At 41.9% G+C, this 16288-nt stretch overlaps 3 protein-coding genes across 11 annotated transcripts in view; 1 reads left to right on the top strand and 2 right to left on the bottom strand.

The window, feature by feature from the left end:
• The first annotated feature begins 56 nt into the window (after window positions 1-56).
• Window positions 57-12985, top strand: LOC117578302 (DNA-directed RNA polymerase III subunit RPC1). The gene is made up of 7 exons (XM_034263747.2): window positions 57-222; window positions 319-2177; window positions 2245-2390; window positions 7772-8189; window positions 9075-9510; window positions 9607-10642; window positions 11400-12985. The coding sequence occupies exons 1-7, from the start codon at window positions 179-181 to the stop codon at window positions 11604-11606; spliced, it is 4146 nt and encodes a 1381-aa protein (XP_034119638.1). The 5' UTR covers window positions 57-178; the 3' UTR covers window positions 11607-12985.
• Window positions 4563-5997, bottom strand: LOC117578304 (brachyurin). The gene is made up of 2 exons (XM_034263758.2): window positions 5822-5997; window positions 4563-5346 (listed from the first exon to the last, which is right to left on the bottom strand). Exons 1-2 carry the CDS (start codon window positions 5927-5929, stop codon window positions 4618-4620), a joined length of 837 nt encoding a protein of 278 aa, XP_034119649.1. The 5' UTR covers window positions 5930-5997; the 3' UTR covers window positions 4563-4617.
• An 82-nt stretch (window positions 12986-13067) lies between the features above and the next one.
• Window positions 13068-16288, bottom strand: part of LOC117578303 (GRAM domain-containing protein 2B-like) — a 50783-nt gene continuing 47562 nt past the window's right edge. For 3 of the 9 annotated variants that reach the window (XM_034263748.2, XM_034263749.2, XM_052007473.1), the window contains 4 exons: window positions 15765-16137; window positions 15258-15694; window positions 15079-15198; window positions 13068-14047 (listed from right to left, as the gene is read on the bottom strand). In XM_034263748.2, coding sequence (XP_034119639.1) covers window positions 13877-14047; window positions 15079-15198; window positions 15258-15694; window positions 15765-16137 — 1101 coding nt within the window. In that variant the 3' untranslated portion in view covers window positions 13068-13876. The remainder of the gene's footprint in view (window positions 14048-15078; window positions 15199-15257; window positions 15695-15764; window positions 16138-16288) is intronic. The other 6 variants (XM_034263751.2, XM_034263752.2, XM_034263757.2 and 3 more) reach the window with 4 other exon arrangements.

Raw genomic sequence — 16288 nt, 5'->3', positions numbered from 1 at the left:
TATTATTCGATTTTATTAACACTGCAATATGCCGGCACTGTAATCGATAAACGATACTTTTGCATGCCGTGCTCGTCAGCGTGTTGTCATATGGTTTTTCAAAAATAAATTGCAAAACTCTTGATTGTGCTTTTCGCAAATATTAGAACGCAACTATCGCACAGTTTATTGTAACGCTATGCCCAAGGAGCAGTTTCGCGCCTCGGCGCTTAACAAGAAAATGTAAGTACAATGATAAACGGTTTAAAACAAATTCAGTAACTTCTGTGTTCTCTACGTTTTTTTTTGCCGGACAACCAACAACAACACCAACCATAGCTCACATGTGCAGTTTGGCGTTAGCGGCGCTGATGAAATCCAACAAGAGTCTCTGGTGCGTATTATCTCAAAGAATCTGTATCAGGCTCAACGCCAGCCGGTTCCGTATGGCGTCCTCGATCGTCGCATGGGCATCAGCACCAAGGATGCGCTCTGCGACACCTGCGGCCAAGGCTTGAACGAGTGCATTGGACATTTTGGGTATTTGGATTTGGCGCTGCCCGTGTTTCACATTGGACACTTTCGCTCCACGATCAACATACTGCAAATGATCTGCAAGACATGCGCACGCGTCATGCTCAAGGCCGAGGATCGTGCGGTGTTCGAGAAGAAGCTGCACAATCCGAATTTCTCGTATTTGGGCAAAAAGGCGCTGCACTCGCAGATGCTCACCAAGGCCAAGAAGGTGACCAAATGTCCGCACTGTGCGGCAGCCAATGGGGGCGTCAAAAAGGGTCCGGGATTGCTGAAGATCCTCCATGATCCGTACAAGGGTCGGAAAAAGGATGCCACGTTCACCACCCTGATGGAGGAAATGCTGCGCTCCACGGAACTGAATCGTGATCTCAATCTAACGCTGAGCAGTTACAGCGCCGCCGAAGAGTTAACGCCTCTCATGGTGCTCGATCTATTCGAGCAGATCCCACAAAGCGATGTGGCGCTGTTGGGCATGTGTTCACGTGGTGCACATCCCAAGCATTTGATTGTGACGCGCGTGTTTGTGCCGCCCGCCTGCATCCGCCCATCGGTGCTGTCGGAGGTGAAGGCGGGGACAACGGAGGATGATCTGACGATGAAACAAAGTGAAATTCTGCTGATCAACGATGTGATACAACGGCATATGGCAACGGGTGGCAAAATCGAATTGATACACGAGGATTGGGACTTTCTGCAGCTGCATGTAGCGCTCTATTTTCACAGCGAAATCAGCGGCATCCCATTGAATATGGCACCCAAGAAGACAACACGTGGCATTGTGCAGCGACTGAAGGGCAAACAGGGACGTTTCCGTGGCAATCTGTCCGGCAAACGTGTCGATTTCAGTGGACGAACTGTCATCTCGCCCGATCCCAATTTGATGATCAATCAGGTGGGCGTGCCGGAGCGTGTGGCCAAGATACTCACCTATCCGGAGCGTGTGAATCCCGCCAACATCAGGCAAATGAAGCAGCTGGTACGCAATGGACCCGCAAAGCATCCGGGTGCCAATTATGTGCAGCAACGTGGCTCCAGTTTCAAAAAGTATCTGGCCTATGGCAATCGCGAGAAAGTTGCCCAGGAGCTGAAGTGTGGCGACATCGTGGAGCGGCATTTGCGGGACGAGGATATTGTGCTCTTCAATCGCCAGCCATCGCTGCACAAGATGTCCATTATGTGTCATCGGGCCAAGGTTCAGCCACAGCGTACGTTCCGGTTTAATGAATGCGCCTGTACGCCGTACAATGCGGATTTCGATGGTGACGAGATGAATTTGCATTTGCCACAAACGGAGGAGGCGCGTGCCGAGGCTTTGATCCTGATGGGCAATCAATCGAATCTGGTGACACCGAAGAATGGTGAAATACTGATTGCGGCCACACAGGATTTCATCACTGGCGGATATTTGTTGACCCAAAAGGAGGTGTTCCTCACCAAAGAGGAGGCCATGCAGTTGGCCGCCTGCTTTCTGGCCAACGAGGACTCGACGATGCGCATTCAAATGCCGCCGCCAGCGATTTGGAAGCCGCGTCGCTTGTGGACCGGCAAACAGATGTTTAATCTGCTCATGCGACCCAACAGCGATTCCCAGGTGCGTCTTAACATGGTCAACAAGGGACGCAACTACACCGGCAACTTGGATTTGTGTGTCAACGATTCCTGTAAGTGAGACACTAACGCTAACTTCAGCTAACTTTCTATCTAACATATTTCCTTCTTTTTTTTTAGGGATTCACATACGCAACTCGGAGTTGATGTGCGGCACCATGGACAAAGCAACTATGGGATCAGGCACCAAACAGTGCATCTTCTATCTGCTGCTGCGCGACTTTGGCGAAGCCTTTGCCACCAAGGCCATGTGGCGCTTGGCACGGGTGCGTATTCCTCTCTCTTTCTTCTCTGTATTACTCTCTCTCTGCATCGTGTTGCGACCCTTTGTGCTAGCTAGTTAAATGAGTATTGTGTTTTGTGGACTCTTTGGTAACGTTTTTTGAAGGCAGGCTAAGCAACCTTGTTACATTTATTATGCCACAGCGTATTTCGCTTTGTGAAGTGCTGGGTAATAATTCTCTGGCTGGCCTTGTAAAAGTTGCCTTGATAATATTTTCATAATGTTCTTCTGCTTTACCCTGTAGTGTGCTTACTTGCCGAGTTTATTATTTGGTCGACTTGGAGGTAACATTTTTATACCCATAGGGTAGAAGGAAATGTATGTAATAGGAAGGCATCTCCGACCCCACAAAGTATATATGTTTTTGATCAGAATTAACAGCCGAGACGATATAGCCATGCCCGTCTATCCGTCCGTCATTCTGTCCGTCCGTCTGAATGAACTCCTAGATCTCAAAGACTATAAGAAAAAGAGATATGATTTTGTATCGACAGCTCGTAGAGGCGAGAACTTTGCTATAGACAATTTTCTTGTGATCGAATTAAAATTGTATTTAAGGAATACTGTAAACGGATCTAAGCTGCTTTGGCTGACAATCTGGTATATGTTCACCTCTATGGTATATTTCGAGTGTAGTACTTTATCGATGTATGGCCCTCGATATATTTTTGTATTTTTGCGGTATATTATTTCGGTATATTTTGACCTCCAAGGTTTATTGCGAACATATTACTTCATGAATATGCTAAGTAAAGCCCTTGATATATTTTTGCGGTATATTAGTTTGGTATATTTTAGAAATAACACCACACTGTTGTGTTTTTATTAAAAATGCGTAGCGCGTATCTCACAGTCGAGTACACTCGTTTGTAGATTTCTTACTTGTTAAGACAGTGGCAATATAAAGTACATATCTCGAAGCTGTTTCTTTCTCTCTACACCTATTTATATACCGCTAGCTGTAGTTGTGGAAAGCTGTTCATTCTATACTTTTATTTAGTATTTTTCTTGTATTTGACGACCCTGTAGTAAAGCCAATTTTTAGAGTCTGTTATTTTATGGATGGATCACATTTTGAGGATCAAAAGCTTATATTATTGTATTCTGCGTCTCTTTCTCTCCCTGCTTCCTCTCTCTCTTTCTCTTTATCTTGTGCCCTTGTGCTTAAGAATAGCTAATAGAGTCTTAATTTTCGAACTGATAGGCAACTAAATTGCTGTCTTCAACTGAAATATGTGGAAATTTATACTAGATTTTGGACTTATAGATAAGATTTTACATTACTTGCTTACAATAAGTGAAGAAGAAGCCGTTGCAAATGCCCAAAATATTATTGCACGGCTAAAAATAACTTGTATAACTGTCAACAACTATAAAAAGACTGATATAAGTAAGCTCAATTCTATTGCCGCACTCTTACGTTCAAAAAGCACATGTCGATGTGTTATCGATAACACATAATATGATATAGCAAAAGATATGAAATGGTACATTGACGAGATTATACATTCTATACAAAATCGTTGAGCTGAAGTGCTGTAAAACAGAATTCATAATCCCTAAAAATCGGCTTATCGACATCGATATGTGATCGATAACACTAAACCTAACATTTTACAAGATGGCAACAGCAAATCACCGCAGTTGTAAAGTGTTGCTCTACATAAAGCTTCGAAATAATAAATAGACCTGATTTTGCAGTCTATCCACGTCGATATGTGATCGATAACACTAAATTGACTAAATTTTCCAAGATGGCAACATTAAACCGCAGTTGCATGTAAAATAATTGAACTAAAGTGCTGTAAAACTGAATTCATAATCCCTAAGTGTCAGTTTATCGACATCGATATGTGATCGATAACACTAAAGTAACGAATCTTACAAGGTAGCAACAGCAAACCAACCGCAGTTGTAAAGAGGTGCTAAAGTAATTTCCCCTGTGGCCAATCGATGATAACGATAAGATGCAATGTGACGATATAAAGAAATTGAAATCTGTTCATGGGAAGACAGCACTTGAGAATGATAAGCGCCTATTCAGAGAGAAAGAATAAAACGTATCTTATCTGTCTGTATCTCCGCGCGCGTCTTGCGCGAGACTCGGGAAATTCGAACACATTTTTTGTTGTTGTTGTGTGTGCTTCGAGTGGTGTGTGGAATATTTGCGTTTTATTTTTAATGAAGGAGGAACTTTTACGATTCTCATCTCAGCTGAGCGCCAGTCCAGTGGTCTCGGCAATGTAATCGATGAACGAGGTGAGCCGCACATATCCCGACGGCAGTCCGGTGGTGCAACGATCCTCGGCGACAAACGAATTGATGCCAATCTGCAGCCAAGCGCCATTGTTATTGATGATCAGCGGTCCACCCGAATCGCCAGAGCAAGTGGACATATTGCTGCCCGCATTGCCCTGAGCACACATTGTGGAAGAGAGGACGACACTGGTGCCAAACACCGCGGAACACTTGTCATTGGCAATCACCTGAACCTGAGCGTATTGCAGCACCTGCGAATAGTCCAGATACTCATCGTCCACCAGGCCAAAGCCGGCAATTGTCGCCTGAGTTCCCACATAAGTGTTCACTGATTGTGTGCTGGACACCAGCGTAATGGGTTGGATATTGTTGGTGAAGGTCAGAGGTTGTGGCAACTGAACCAACGCCACATCATTGTTCATCTTATCGTTGTAGTTGGGATGCACATACAACTTGGTTGAGGTCATACTCTGGGCACTCTCGTCGTTCAGCTCGATGGTGCCAAAGACCAGGTAAAGCGAGTCACGGCCATAGGCACAATGGCCAGCGGTGAGCACCCAACTGTCGGAAATAATGGAGCCACCGCAGAGTAGATCATCCCATTCATCGCGTTTGAGTATCACTTGCCAGGGGAATTGTCCAACCGAAGCATCGGTGCCCGTAATGATGCGTCCTTTAATCTAAACGAAAGAGGGAGAATTAATATCTTGACTGACTGGTGACGTTTTTCTAGTCAGCAGAGAATTCCCCGGAGAATTAATATCTTGACTGACTGCTGACGGTTTCCTAGAGTCGTCAGCAGAGAATTTCCCTAAGAATTCATATCCTGACTGGCTGGTAACGTTTTCCTAGTGCCGTCAGTAGAGAATTCCGCTGAGAATTAATATAATATCTTGACTGACTGCTGACGTTTTATTAGTCAGCAGAGAATTCCCCAGAGAAGTAATATCTTGACTGACTGCTGACGGTTTCCTAGGGTCGTCAGCAGAGAATTCCCCTAAGAATTCATATACTGACTGACTGGTGACTTTTTCCTAGTGCCGTCAGCAAAGAATTCCCCCGGAGAAATAATATCCTGACTGACTGCTGACGATTTCCTAGGGTCGTCAGCAGGGAATTCCGCTACGATGCCACTGGGATGTCGACTCAATTTACCTGATCCAGTTGCTGTGGTGGCGCTGCCTCGGCCAGCAAGGCGGCGATTAGCAGCAGAATAACTACTCGACTGCTCAGCAAATGTTGATCCTTTGCTATCGTTCTCATTCCGTTTTTGTTTATGCTTTTTTTTTTAATGGTGTAGACTCTCTTGTTGCTCGCTTCCGTCTGCGCGAAATTGCTTCGATTTTCGCAATTATATGCAATATGCCTCTCTCTTTCTCTCGTGTCATATTTTCTGTTCTTTTTGTTGTTGTACAATTTGTTATTAACAAATACGAGCTGTGTTGTGTCGTGCTCTTGTTATTTGGCCAGCAGCAAGCAGCAGCGCAGCTCGATAAGATTAATTACTCACACGTCTCTTGGCTGCTTGACTGCTTGCTTTAATCTATCTGTCTCACTTGCGCACAAAATCCCTGCCTCTGACCCTCTCTCTCTCTTTCTCTCCCTTTTTTTGGGGCGAGACGTTGTCAATTCCTTTTGTCCAACCAGCGAGGCAAAGTCTTATCACTGATAACACTGACACTTGTTGCCTCCGCTACACTATGAAACAAAAGTCTGGGAAATTACCGCAAATTGATTGCCTTACTTTCTGCACGTTCCAAAAAAAAAAAAAACGGGTTTTGATGCAATTGCTTGATAAATCTATTTAAAAATTTGGCAAATTCCTGCTAATAGATTGTATTTATATCATTAGAAAAATTCTTTTTTTTAATTGCCACTTAATAGTTTCGCAAATTGTTTCCACAAATTTTGCATATGTGCTTCCCCCGCTTCTTGGGTGGCAAATTGTTTTTATCAGAATGTCTCGTTTATGTTCAATTAGTCATAAACTCGTTGGTCTGATAGCTCCCGTTGAACGTTAATTGTTGATAACAAGTAATAGATGATGGCATATTTGCATTACCATTCGCTCCGTTATCAATTTGCGTCACTTGAAATTGATAGGAAAACCAAGAAAATGTTTTTCGAATAGAACAAGAAGAAGATGACAAAATATAAGAAAAATATGAAAAAAAAGATAAAAAGAATTTAGTAGATGAGGAATGACATAAGTTTTAAAGGGATTAGAAAAAGTAGATGAGGAATAAAAATATACAAAAAAAAGAATTATAATCGCAAATTAAGGAATTCCTAAGAAGCCAGTGAAACGTTTACGAAAACAATTTAAAGGAAGCACGGAAGTAGATGAGGGATGAAACAAGTTTAAAAGGGGACTAGAAAAAGTAGATAAGGCAAAAACTAAGAATCACAATCTAAATTAAGAAAAGCCAAGCAGTCAGTGAAACGTTCACGAATGACGTCAAGAAAATGAACAAAAGATTTCCTCAAATCACCCTTTAATTAAATTAAAGTATTTCATGTTTCATATCGTATTAGAAAAAGTAAAATGCAAGTATATAAAAACGAAGAATCATAATCTCAAATCAAGTAAAGCCAAGCAGTCAGTGAAACGTTCACGAATGACGTCAAGAAAGTGAACTACAAAAAATTTCCTCAACTCGCCCTTTAATTGAATCAAAGTATTTCATATCTCATCTCATTATCTTTGAAGGGTTTTTCCCCCGCATTTTGTTGAGCAGTGTCGTTTAATTAGCTCTCGTTACCTGGTTGCTTGTACCAACAAGCGATTTCAGTCAATTAAATGTTATAGAACGAGGTATTTACGTGCTTAAATCGTGGCGCCCTCTCCCCACTCCCCCGCTTCTTTCTATCTATCCCCTCACCATCCTTGAGTTTTACTCGTATCAAAATCTTTTAAGTGACTTTCGCCAGAATTGTTGTTCTTTGCTGGTTTGTTGGTATGCGAGATGACGCGATTTTACGGCCCAATTTAGAGTCGGGGGCTTTGCGAATACTTGGGAACTCGTCACGACTAAACAACAATTATCAATTTAACACTAAATTGTAAAATAATTCATAATGTTATTGTGTTGCCTGTATTTTTAGATTGCCTCGTTCTTCATACAAAATCGTGGCTTCTCATTTGGCATCAGCGATGTGACGCCGAGTGCCAAGCTGCTGCATCACAAGCGCATCCTGTTGGATCGAGGCTATGCCAAGTGCAACGACTACATCGAAAAACTGAAGGCAGGCACACTTCAGTGTCAACCTGGTTGCACACCTGAGGAGACCCTCGAGGCTGTTATGCTGCGTGAATTGTCCGGCATTCGTGAGCAGGCCGCAAAAACGTGTTTCGCCGAACTGCATCCGACGAACAGCGCCTTGATCATGGCCCTCAGCGGTTCGAAGGGATCGAACATCAACATCTCGCAGATGATCGCGTGTGTGGGCCAACAGGCCATCAGTGGCAAGCGAGTGCCCAACGGATTCGAGAATCGCGCTCTACCTCATTTCGATCGCCACTGTGAGTACTACTCGTTACTTTTTTTATGTTTATTAAGAGATAGTTATTCTCTTAGCATTAGCATTTATTACTATATTAGTTACTTGTATTTTATTTGATAGTATTAAATGCGTTGCGTATACTCATTGTTTGTCATGGCACATAGAGTTGTTTACTGCTCATTACTAGCTTCTCGTTGCATGTATTTATATGATACTAGTAATTTCTCTGTCCACATTGGTAATTTTTTATTCGTTACTTGTATTTTATTTGATAGTATTATTGTTTAGTTATACTCATTGCATGCCTTGGCAAATAGAGTTGTTTAATACTCGTTACATGTATTTATATAATACTAGTCATTGCTTTGCCTACATTGGCAAATGGTATTATTTGTTACGTGTATTTTATTTGATAACTTTGGCTATATTCATTGCATGTCATGACGAATGAAGTTTTTGACTACTCGTTACCGACTTCTCGTTACATGTATTTATATAATACCAGTTATTACTGCCAGCCAGCAATGGTAATACATAACATAACACTTTAAATTATGTCGTGTCCTTTCTAATGGTTTATTACTCGTTATTAGCTACTCGTTATTTCAATTTAATTTAAACTATTTAAAGTGTTTCCCCGTAGCACTCATTTAGTAATACAGCTTAGATTTAAGTTTTACTCATTATTCGTTTTATTAATTCGCTGCTATTTTTCTTTTATTTACTCGTTGCAATGTTTTTCTTTAATGTATTTTAGTTCTAACTGTTCTTTAGTATTCGTTATAGTTATAGCAGATTAATTACTACTCTTTATGAAGGAGTCATCTTTGTTTAGAACGATTTTCTATAATACTCGCTACTGTGAACTAGTTACTTATAATTTGTTATGTCTGATTTCTTGCAGCCGCCATTCCTGCTGCGCGTGGTTTCGTCGAGAACAGCTTCTACTCAGGTTTGACGCCCACCGAGTTCTTCTTTCACACGATGGCCGGACGAGAGGGTCTCGTCGATACGGCCGTAAAGACCGCCGAGACGGGCTATCTGCAGCGTCGTCTGGTCAAGTGCCTGGAGGATTTGGTGGTGCACTACGATGGCACGGTGCGCAATGCAATCAACGAAATGGTCGACACCATTTATGGTGGTGATGGTCTCGATCCCGTGTCGATGGAGACGCGCAACAAACCCGTCGATCTGAGCCATCAATACGACAATCTGCGAGCGCAGCTGCCGCGCGGCGAGCAGCCAGCACTGCAAGCGGACGAGATACTCGAAAAAGCGGAAGCGATGTTCAAGCTGGAGGAGTTTAGCGAAGCGCGCAGCGACTTTAAGCTGGATGTAACGTGAGTAGTAGAGATGAACATATAAACGAATGAGAAAAGAGCGAGCAACGAGTAGCGAGTAACGAGTAACGATTAACGATTAAATTTATGTTGCAGCAATCATTTGAAGGCGGTGGCCAAGCGCATTGGACAGCTGCAGCAACGCTACATCGATCACAAGGAGTTGAGCCAACAGATCGAATGCCTCAGTGCCGAGCAATTGCTCGAGTTTCTGCGTCGCATCAACGATCGCTACAATCGCGCTGTCAGCGAACCAGGCACCGCTGTCGGTGCCATTGCGGCGCAGAGTATCGGCGAGCCGGGAACACAGATGACACTGAAAACTTTCCATTTCGCTGGCGTTGCGTCAATGAACATCACTCAGGGAGTGCCGCGTATTGTGGAGATTATCAATGCGACGAAAAACATTTCGACACCGATTATTACCGCCGAACTGAAGAACAATACGAGCATGGAGTTTGCTCGCCAGGTGAAGGCGCGCATCGAGAAGACAACGCTCGGCGAGCTCTCATCGTATGTGGAGATTGTTTGCGCCCCATCCAGTTGCCATTTGGTGATTGGCATCGATATGGCGCGCATTAAGGTGCTGGGATTGCACATTGATCTCGACACGATTGTGATGAGCATATTGAAGTCACGGCTGCGCATCAAGATCGGACAGGTGCACACGGTGCCAAAGAAATCGCGCATCATCGTCTGCGTTGAGACCACTCGGAATGCAACGATCAATGCGGAACTCGCTCGACTTGCGACAACCATACAGAATGTCGTTGTCGCTGGGCTGCCGAATATCGCCCGCGCTGTGATCGCTGTCGATGATGCCCATCAGCCGCCCACCTATAAGCTGTGCATCGAGGGCTACGGACTGCGCGAAGTGATTGCCACGCATGGCGTTGTCGGCGAACGAACGCGCAGCAATAACATCTGTGAGATTTATCAGACGCTCGGCATTGAGGCAGCGCGCACCATCATCATGGGTGAGATTACCGACGTGATGGAGGGTCACGGCATGAGCGTGGATTGGCGACACATTATGCTCCTCGCCAGCCAGATGACAGCGCGTGGCGAGGTGCTCGGCATCACGCGACACGGTCTGGCCAAGATGCGTGAGAGTGTCTTCAATTTGGCATCGGTAAGTCGATTCAATTTTACCATTTTCTATATTCGGGTAGTTTGAAGTAGATGAGGAATATAAAGTATACAAAAACTAAGATTCGTAATCTCAAATTAAGAAATGCCTAAGCAGCCAGTGAAACGTTCACGAATGACCTCAAGAAAATGAAAATGAGACAGACGACAAATGATTGTCCCTTTAATTAAATGAAACTATTTCTATCTCTCGTCTCGTATTAGAATCGTAATCTAAATTAATGATTGCCCAAGAAGCCAGTGAAACGTTCACGATAAAGATTTAAGGGAGGCACTGAAATAGATGACGGATGAAAAAAGTTTTAAATGTAATTAGAAAAACTATATGAAAGTAAAGCTATGAATCATAATCTCGAATTAGGAAATGCTTAAGCAGCCAGTGAAAGGTTCACGAAAAAGATTTAAAGGAAGCACCGAAATAGATGACGGATGAAAAAATATATAAAAGGGATTAGAAAAAGTAGATGAGGAAAAGTATACAAAAACTATCATAATCTATAAGTAAGAAGCCAGTGAAACGTTCATGAATGATGTCAAGAAATCCGAAATGAAACAGACTACCAAAAATGGTCTCTTTAAGTATTTCTATGTCTCATCTCGTTATCTTAGAGGGGGTTTCCCCCCGCATTTTGTTAAGCAGTGTCGTTTAATTAGCTTCTACCACCAAGCTATTTCAGTCAACTAAATTTTGACATTTTCTATAGTTCGAATGCTTTAAATTCTTTACTTTTCTCTTGCAGTTCGAGAAGACCGCAGATCATCTGTTCGATGCCGCTTACTATGGACAAACGGATGCCATCAACGGCGTCTCGGAACGCATCATCTTGGGCATGCCGGCAGGAATTGGAACGGGCATCTTTAAGCTGCTGCAGTATCATGCTGACAAAGAAGTGCCGCCCACCGAGCCGACAATCTTCAATGTGATGGGACTGCAGCCAGTTGCCTAGCGCAATTTGCAGCACATGCAACGCCACAGCTACAAACACCCGCCCGCCCTCTCAGTTCCTGTGAAATGCCGTAAACCGTAGTCGATTAAGTCGTTAAGTTAGTTAGCTACTAGTTAATAAATATGCAACTAGACATTTGTTAAAGTTGGTGCCTTGCTGGCTGCAAGGACTTAACAGAGTTAAGCTGCCGCATGAGTTAAATAATTTATGTCAAAAAGGATAACTGCTGGAAGTGCCTGTCATATTTATTTTACTTCTAACGAGTTCTTTCATTACAATTTTTATTTTTACTATATTTTACCTGTAAATTTGCGCTATTATCCTTGCTGGTTTATAATAACTTATGTAAAAGGATATTAGCTGGTAGTGTAGCAATGAAAGTGCCTGTCATATTCCTTTCGCTCTTTTTGGTCATTTCTATTATACCTTTAATGTTGTGAATTTTTCCATTATCCTTGCTGGTTTCGTGCACCAAAGCCAATGTCCTGGTTGACTATATATCTTTATGCTGAATCCTCAGTAAATTCAGAACAATTTGTAAGGATTTTCATTAATTTACTTGCAAGGATAACTTGACCATGGCCATCACTCGGCAGTATCCTGGCGAATTTAGGTCCTGACGAGTCCTTTCGCTCAAAATGGTTATTTTCATTAAGTTCTGTTCACTGCTCAAAGGACATACCATTAAAAATGAGCAATCTCCCCATTATCCTTGCTCTTATCCTGTACCAAAGCCAATGTCCTTGAGCTCCAGTAAAGAATGCATCTGCTTGTTTATATCCTTAAACTGAATACACACGAAATTAACAATAATTCGAAAGGGTTTTCATTGATTTTTACTTGCAAGGATATCTTCATAATGGCCATAACTCGGAAGTATCCTGTGGAATTTCAAAATGTCATACCATTTCGTAATCTACATCATTCTGGCTATCGATTTGCATTCAAAAAATTCCGCAATGCAACAAAAAAATTTCGCACAAATTTTTAAAGGGGGGAGGCATGAAAATTTTGGTTAAAAATCATAAAATCGCCTGTAACTCGGGCATTCGCAGACGATTTCGATGTCCTTTGGTAGAATGTTAGCTGACAGGATAAGCTTCCAGAAACTGTGCTTAGATCCTTGAAAGTCCTGAAATCCTGCAAGTTGGAAGGACTTTTTCGTTATAAAAAATTTCGTCATAACTCGAAGGTCCTTGACAGGACATGACCGACATTGGTGTCAAACGATGCGTAATCAGTAGCACTATCAACTGGCCAAAGGACATTCAAATGGTCCTGTTAGTTTGCGAATTATTCAGGATTTTGTGTTTTTGGATCATTTTCAGAGCAAAAATTTTCTCTTCGAAAAAGTTTTTTTTTTTTTTTTACTAATTTGAATAACGAATGTAAATGAGATACACTGTTGTAGCTTTTGATTCACTTAGTTATTTATTACATAAATATATAGAGTATAGTATATGTAGTTGTAGTTGTAGCGATAGTTGTGTATATATATAGAGTATAGTAATTATATAGGGTATTTTTGCTTCGCATATATATGTGTGTGTGTGTTTTAATTAACATACAGAAATTTACAAATTCATAATCCATAATTTATAATTAATAATATTTAGATTGTTACAAACTAATAAAAAAAAATTCAACTAAAAACAAAGAAATTCGTTCAATATTTTTTTCCACTCAATTTTTAGCTAACCTATAGATATATAGAGATAAAGTTTTCGACTTAGATAATATAGCGAAAAAAAAAACAGAAAAAAATAAAACTTAAATATGCATATCACAGGATTATTATTTATACAAATGAAATTGTTGTTGCTAGTTATCGAAATTAAAATGAAAAAGAAAAAAAAAGGGAGGGAAAAACTTTAATTTCATTTCAATTATTTCATGAAACCCAAAAACAAAGTATAAATGAAAGAATGCGCGGAAAACTTGGAGCAAAAGCAGGATCAGGATCAGGCTCAGGCGCTACTTATCAAACGTTTCCTCGATTATATATATGTATATGTAGATCTAATATATAAATATATATATACGTATGTACGTAATAAGAGAGAGTTAGAGACTTAGGCTTGATGCATATTTTAGTTGGGAGTCTTAAGACTAATCACGCAATAGGCGACGACCTTTCCTTAGATAATTCAGTTTGTTTCTTTCTTTTGTTTTTATCGTTAATCGTTTATCCTGACTATATGACTATGTAAAATTGTTTCTTCAACTAGAGAATTGACCACAAAAAAAAAGTATGAAAAAATGGAGCAAAATCAGTCAATGGGAATGGCGGAGGAGGTGGACGAGATTGTGGAACTTCCTCCATCCGTTGCCTCCACATCCATCTGCATCTGCATCTGCATCTGGGTCGCTGTCTCCGGTTGCACGTAGCCCGCTCGGCGATCGTGGATGAGCATCGAGAGCGTCTCCAGGCTGCGACGCACCTGTTCGAACAATAAACGATAATGCCAAATAAATATCATAAATATATAAACAAGTGTTAGTAGAAGTTTTCTTGCTAATGCTGATAACTATCTCAAGTTGAGAGCATTTGGATTTATTGCCTATGACTCGCTCTATCGAGCCAGCCATTCAGTCTGCCCCGCATTGATAAGATTATGCAAAGAGTCGCTGCTTAGCTGGTGGTGTCCATAATTATCTGTCTCTCAGTACTTTTTATCACTGCTCAAAAGCTCACTCTCTCTGCAGCAAAGGAACTACTAAAGCTTCACTACTAAACAGATAGCCACAAAATGCAACTCATACTATCTACATATTATATATAACATAGAAAAGTGATAACGTGTTCCCTCATTGACTTATCAAAAAATGGTAACTTGACTACATATTGAATGTTTGAAATATATGCCAACATTAATTGGTTAATTGGTTAGTTACTTGCCATAGAAGAGTTTACCTATGGCAAGTAACTAACTAATTTGTTAAATTCTGAATGACTATGGAAACTTCTGCTGAAGTTTTGCTGACATTTCCTGTAAGTAAATTCTTTAATGAATATGTATAATATATAAAGTTTTGCTGACATTTATTGCACTTAAAATCCTTGATGACTATAGGAAGTTCTGTGGAAATTCTGCTGACACTTCTTATAAGGAAAAGTCCTTGATGATTATGGAAACTTGTGCTGAAGTACTGCTAACTTTTCCTGTACATAAAATCCTTGATGACTATGGAAAGTTCTGCTGATATTTCTTGTACATAAATTGCTTGATGACTATGGAAATTCTGCTGGCATTTCTTGTACGTAAAATCCTTGATGACTATGGAAACCTCTGCTGAAGTGGTGCTGACATTTCCTATACGTAAAGTCCTATGGAAAGTACTGCTGATATTAACTGAACATAAAATCCTTCCTTGGAAACGTCTGCTAACTTTTCGTGTACGGTAACGTCTTTGATGACTATGAAAAGTTCTGCCGAATGTCGTTTTTCGTTGTCGGATATGGTCTGCTCACCTTCGATATTTGTTCCAGATTCTTCGATAAAATGTGCTGAGCCTCGGCAGTGCTTTTATCCTGCAGCTCCTTTTGCCAGCGCAGCGCCTCCGCAAAAATATCCTCATCGTTGCCCGAGCGCTACAACGAAACGAAAGCTTAGCTTAAAAAGTCCGATTATATCGTGAGGATCGTCTTACCAAATTGAAATCAACTGGTGTGTTGTAGAGATGTGTTTTGGCCTCAATGTCCAGTATGCGATAGAGCAAAAAGACGGAGAATAGAGCCAGCATAATGGCCAACATAATGCCCAAATAGAGCACATGCAACTCGGTCAGCGTTGGCAGCTTGCGACTCAAACGCGAACGCAGCGACGACGTTGTGCTGGCTACTGTTGATGCTGTTGCAGCTCCTATTGCATTTGCAGTTAAAACTCTGACGGGCGTCGTTGCTGTTGTTGTTGCTGTGATTGTGTTGGAAGGAAGCGCGGAAGTCGAGAGTTGTGGCACAGCAGCAGCAGCGGCGACAAATGTTTGCTGTGTTTGCTCCTCATAGTGGACGATGGGCGGCGCCGAGCTGCGGATGGTCACCTGATCCAACTCATTGGCCACGCCCAGCGTGCTCTTGCCCGGGAGATCTAAACGATCAGAAAAGAACGCGAGTTTCAATTTCAAATTCTCAAGTTTAATTCAAGTTCGTTTGCTTACCGGAATGTCGGTCGCTGATGTTGCGCTGTCTCAGCTGCATCTCTTGTTGTTCGGTTGCTGCTGCCGCCGCTGCTGCGGCTGCTGAGCGCAAATGTGGCGGACTCTCGTTGCCGCTGATCGAGCAACTGCTGTCGTCATCGAGCAGATACTCTTCGGGTAGCTCCACATCGACGGGCAGCGGTTTTGGGAGTATCTCATTGCCAGTCGCCAGTTGAGTGCACACGGTGCACATTAACCGAAAGGCGGCCTCGCGACTAATGAAGCTGCCGAAGACGTGACGCTCATCGGCGGTTGCCACGCCCACTGCATTTGGTATGATCTTTGCTGTTTTCTCCTTTGAGATTTTCGTCACCGACGATGTGGGTATAACAACCTAAAAGAAATTTGGAAAAAAAAAACACAAAAGATTTTAGTAAAAACGTATAATTGCAAATAGAAGTGTTTACAGGGTATCTCAAAGTCGAGCAACAAGACTTTGAGATACTCTGTAAGCACATATGTGCAATAAACCTAGAGTGTAATTT

Source organism: Drosophila albomicans, chromosome X (assembly GCF_009650485.2).
Source record: "Drosophila albomicans strain 15112-1751.03 chromosome X, ASM965048v2, whole genome shotgun sequence".
NCBI lineage: Eukaryota > Metazoa > Arthropoda > Insecta > Diptera > Drosophilidae > Drosophila > Drosophila albomicans.
The sequence above is the reverse complement of the archived record's forward strand: the minus strand, read 5'-3'. Positions and strand labels throughout refer to the sequence as shown.

Excerpts from the sequence above, each read along its gene's own strand:
- LOC117578302 (XM_034263747.2), top strand. The coding sequence starts at position 179 with ATGCCCAAGGAGCAGTTTCGCGCCTCGGCGCTTAACAAGAAAAT. Across the intron at positions 2,391-7,771 it reads CCATGTGGCGCTTGGCACGG|ATTGCCTCGTTCTTCATACA; the intron begins GTGCGTATTCCT and ends CTGTATTTTTAG. Across the intron at positions 10,643-11,399 it reads GTGTCTTCAATTTGGCATCG|TTCGAGAAGACCGCAGATCA; the intron begins GTAAGTCGATTC and ends TTTCTCTTGCAG.
- LOC117578304 (XM_034263758.2), bottom strand. The coding sequence starts at position 5,929 with ATGAGAACGATAGCAAAGGATCAACATTTGCTGAGCAGTCGAGTAGTT. Across the intron at positions 5,347-5,821 it reads CACCACAGCAACTGGATCAG|ATTAAAGGACGCATCATTAC; the intron begins GTAAATTGAGTC and ends TCTTTCGTTTAG.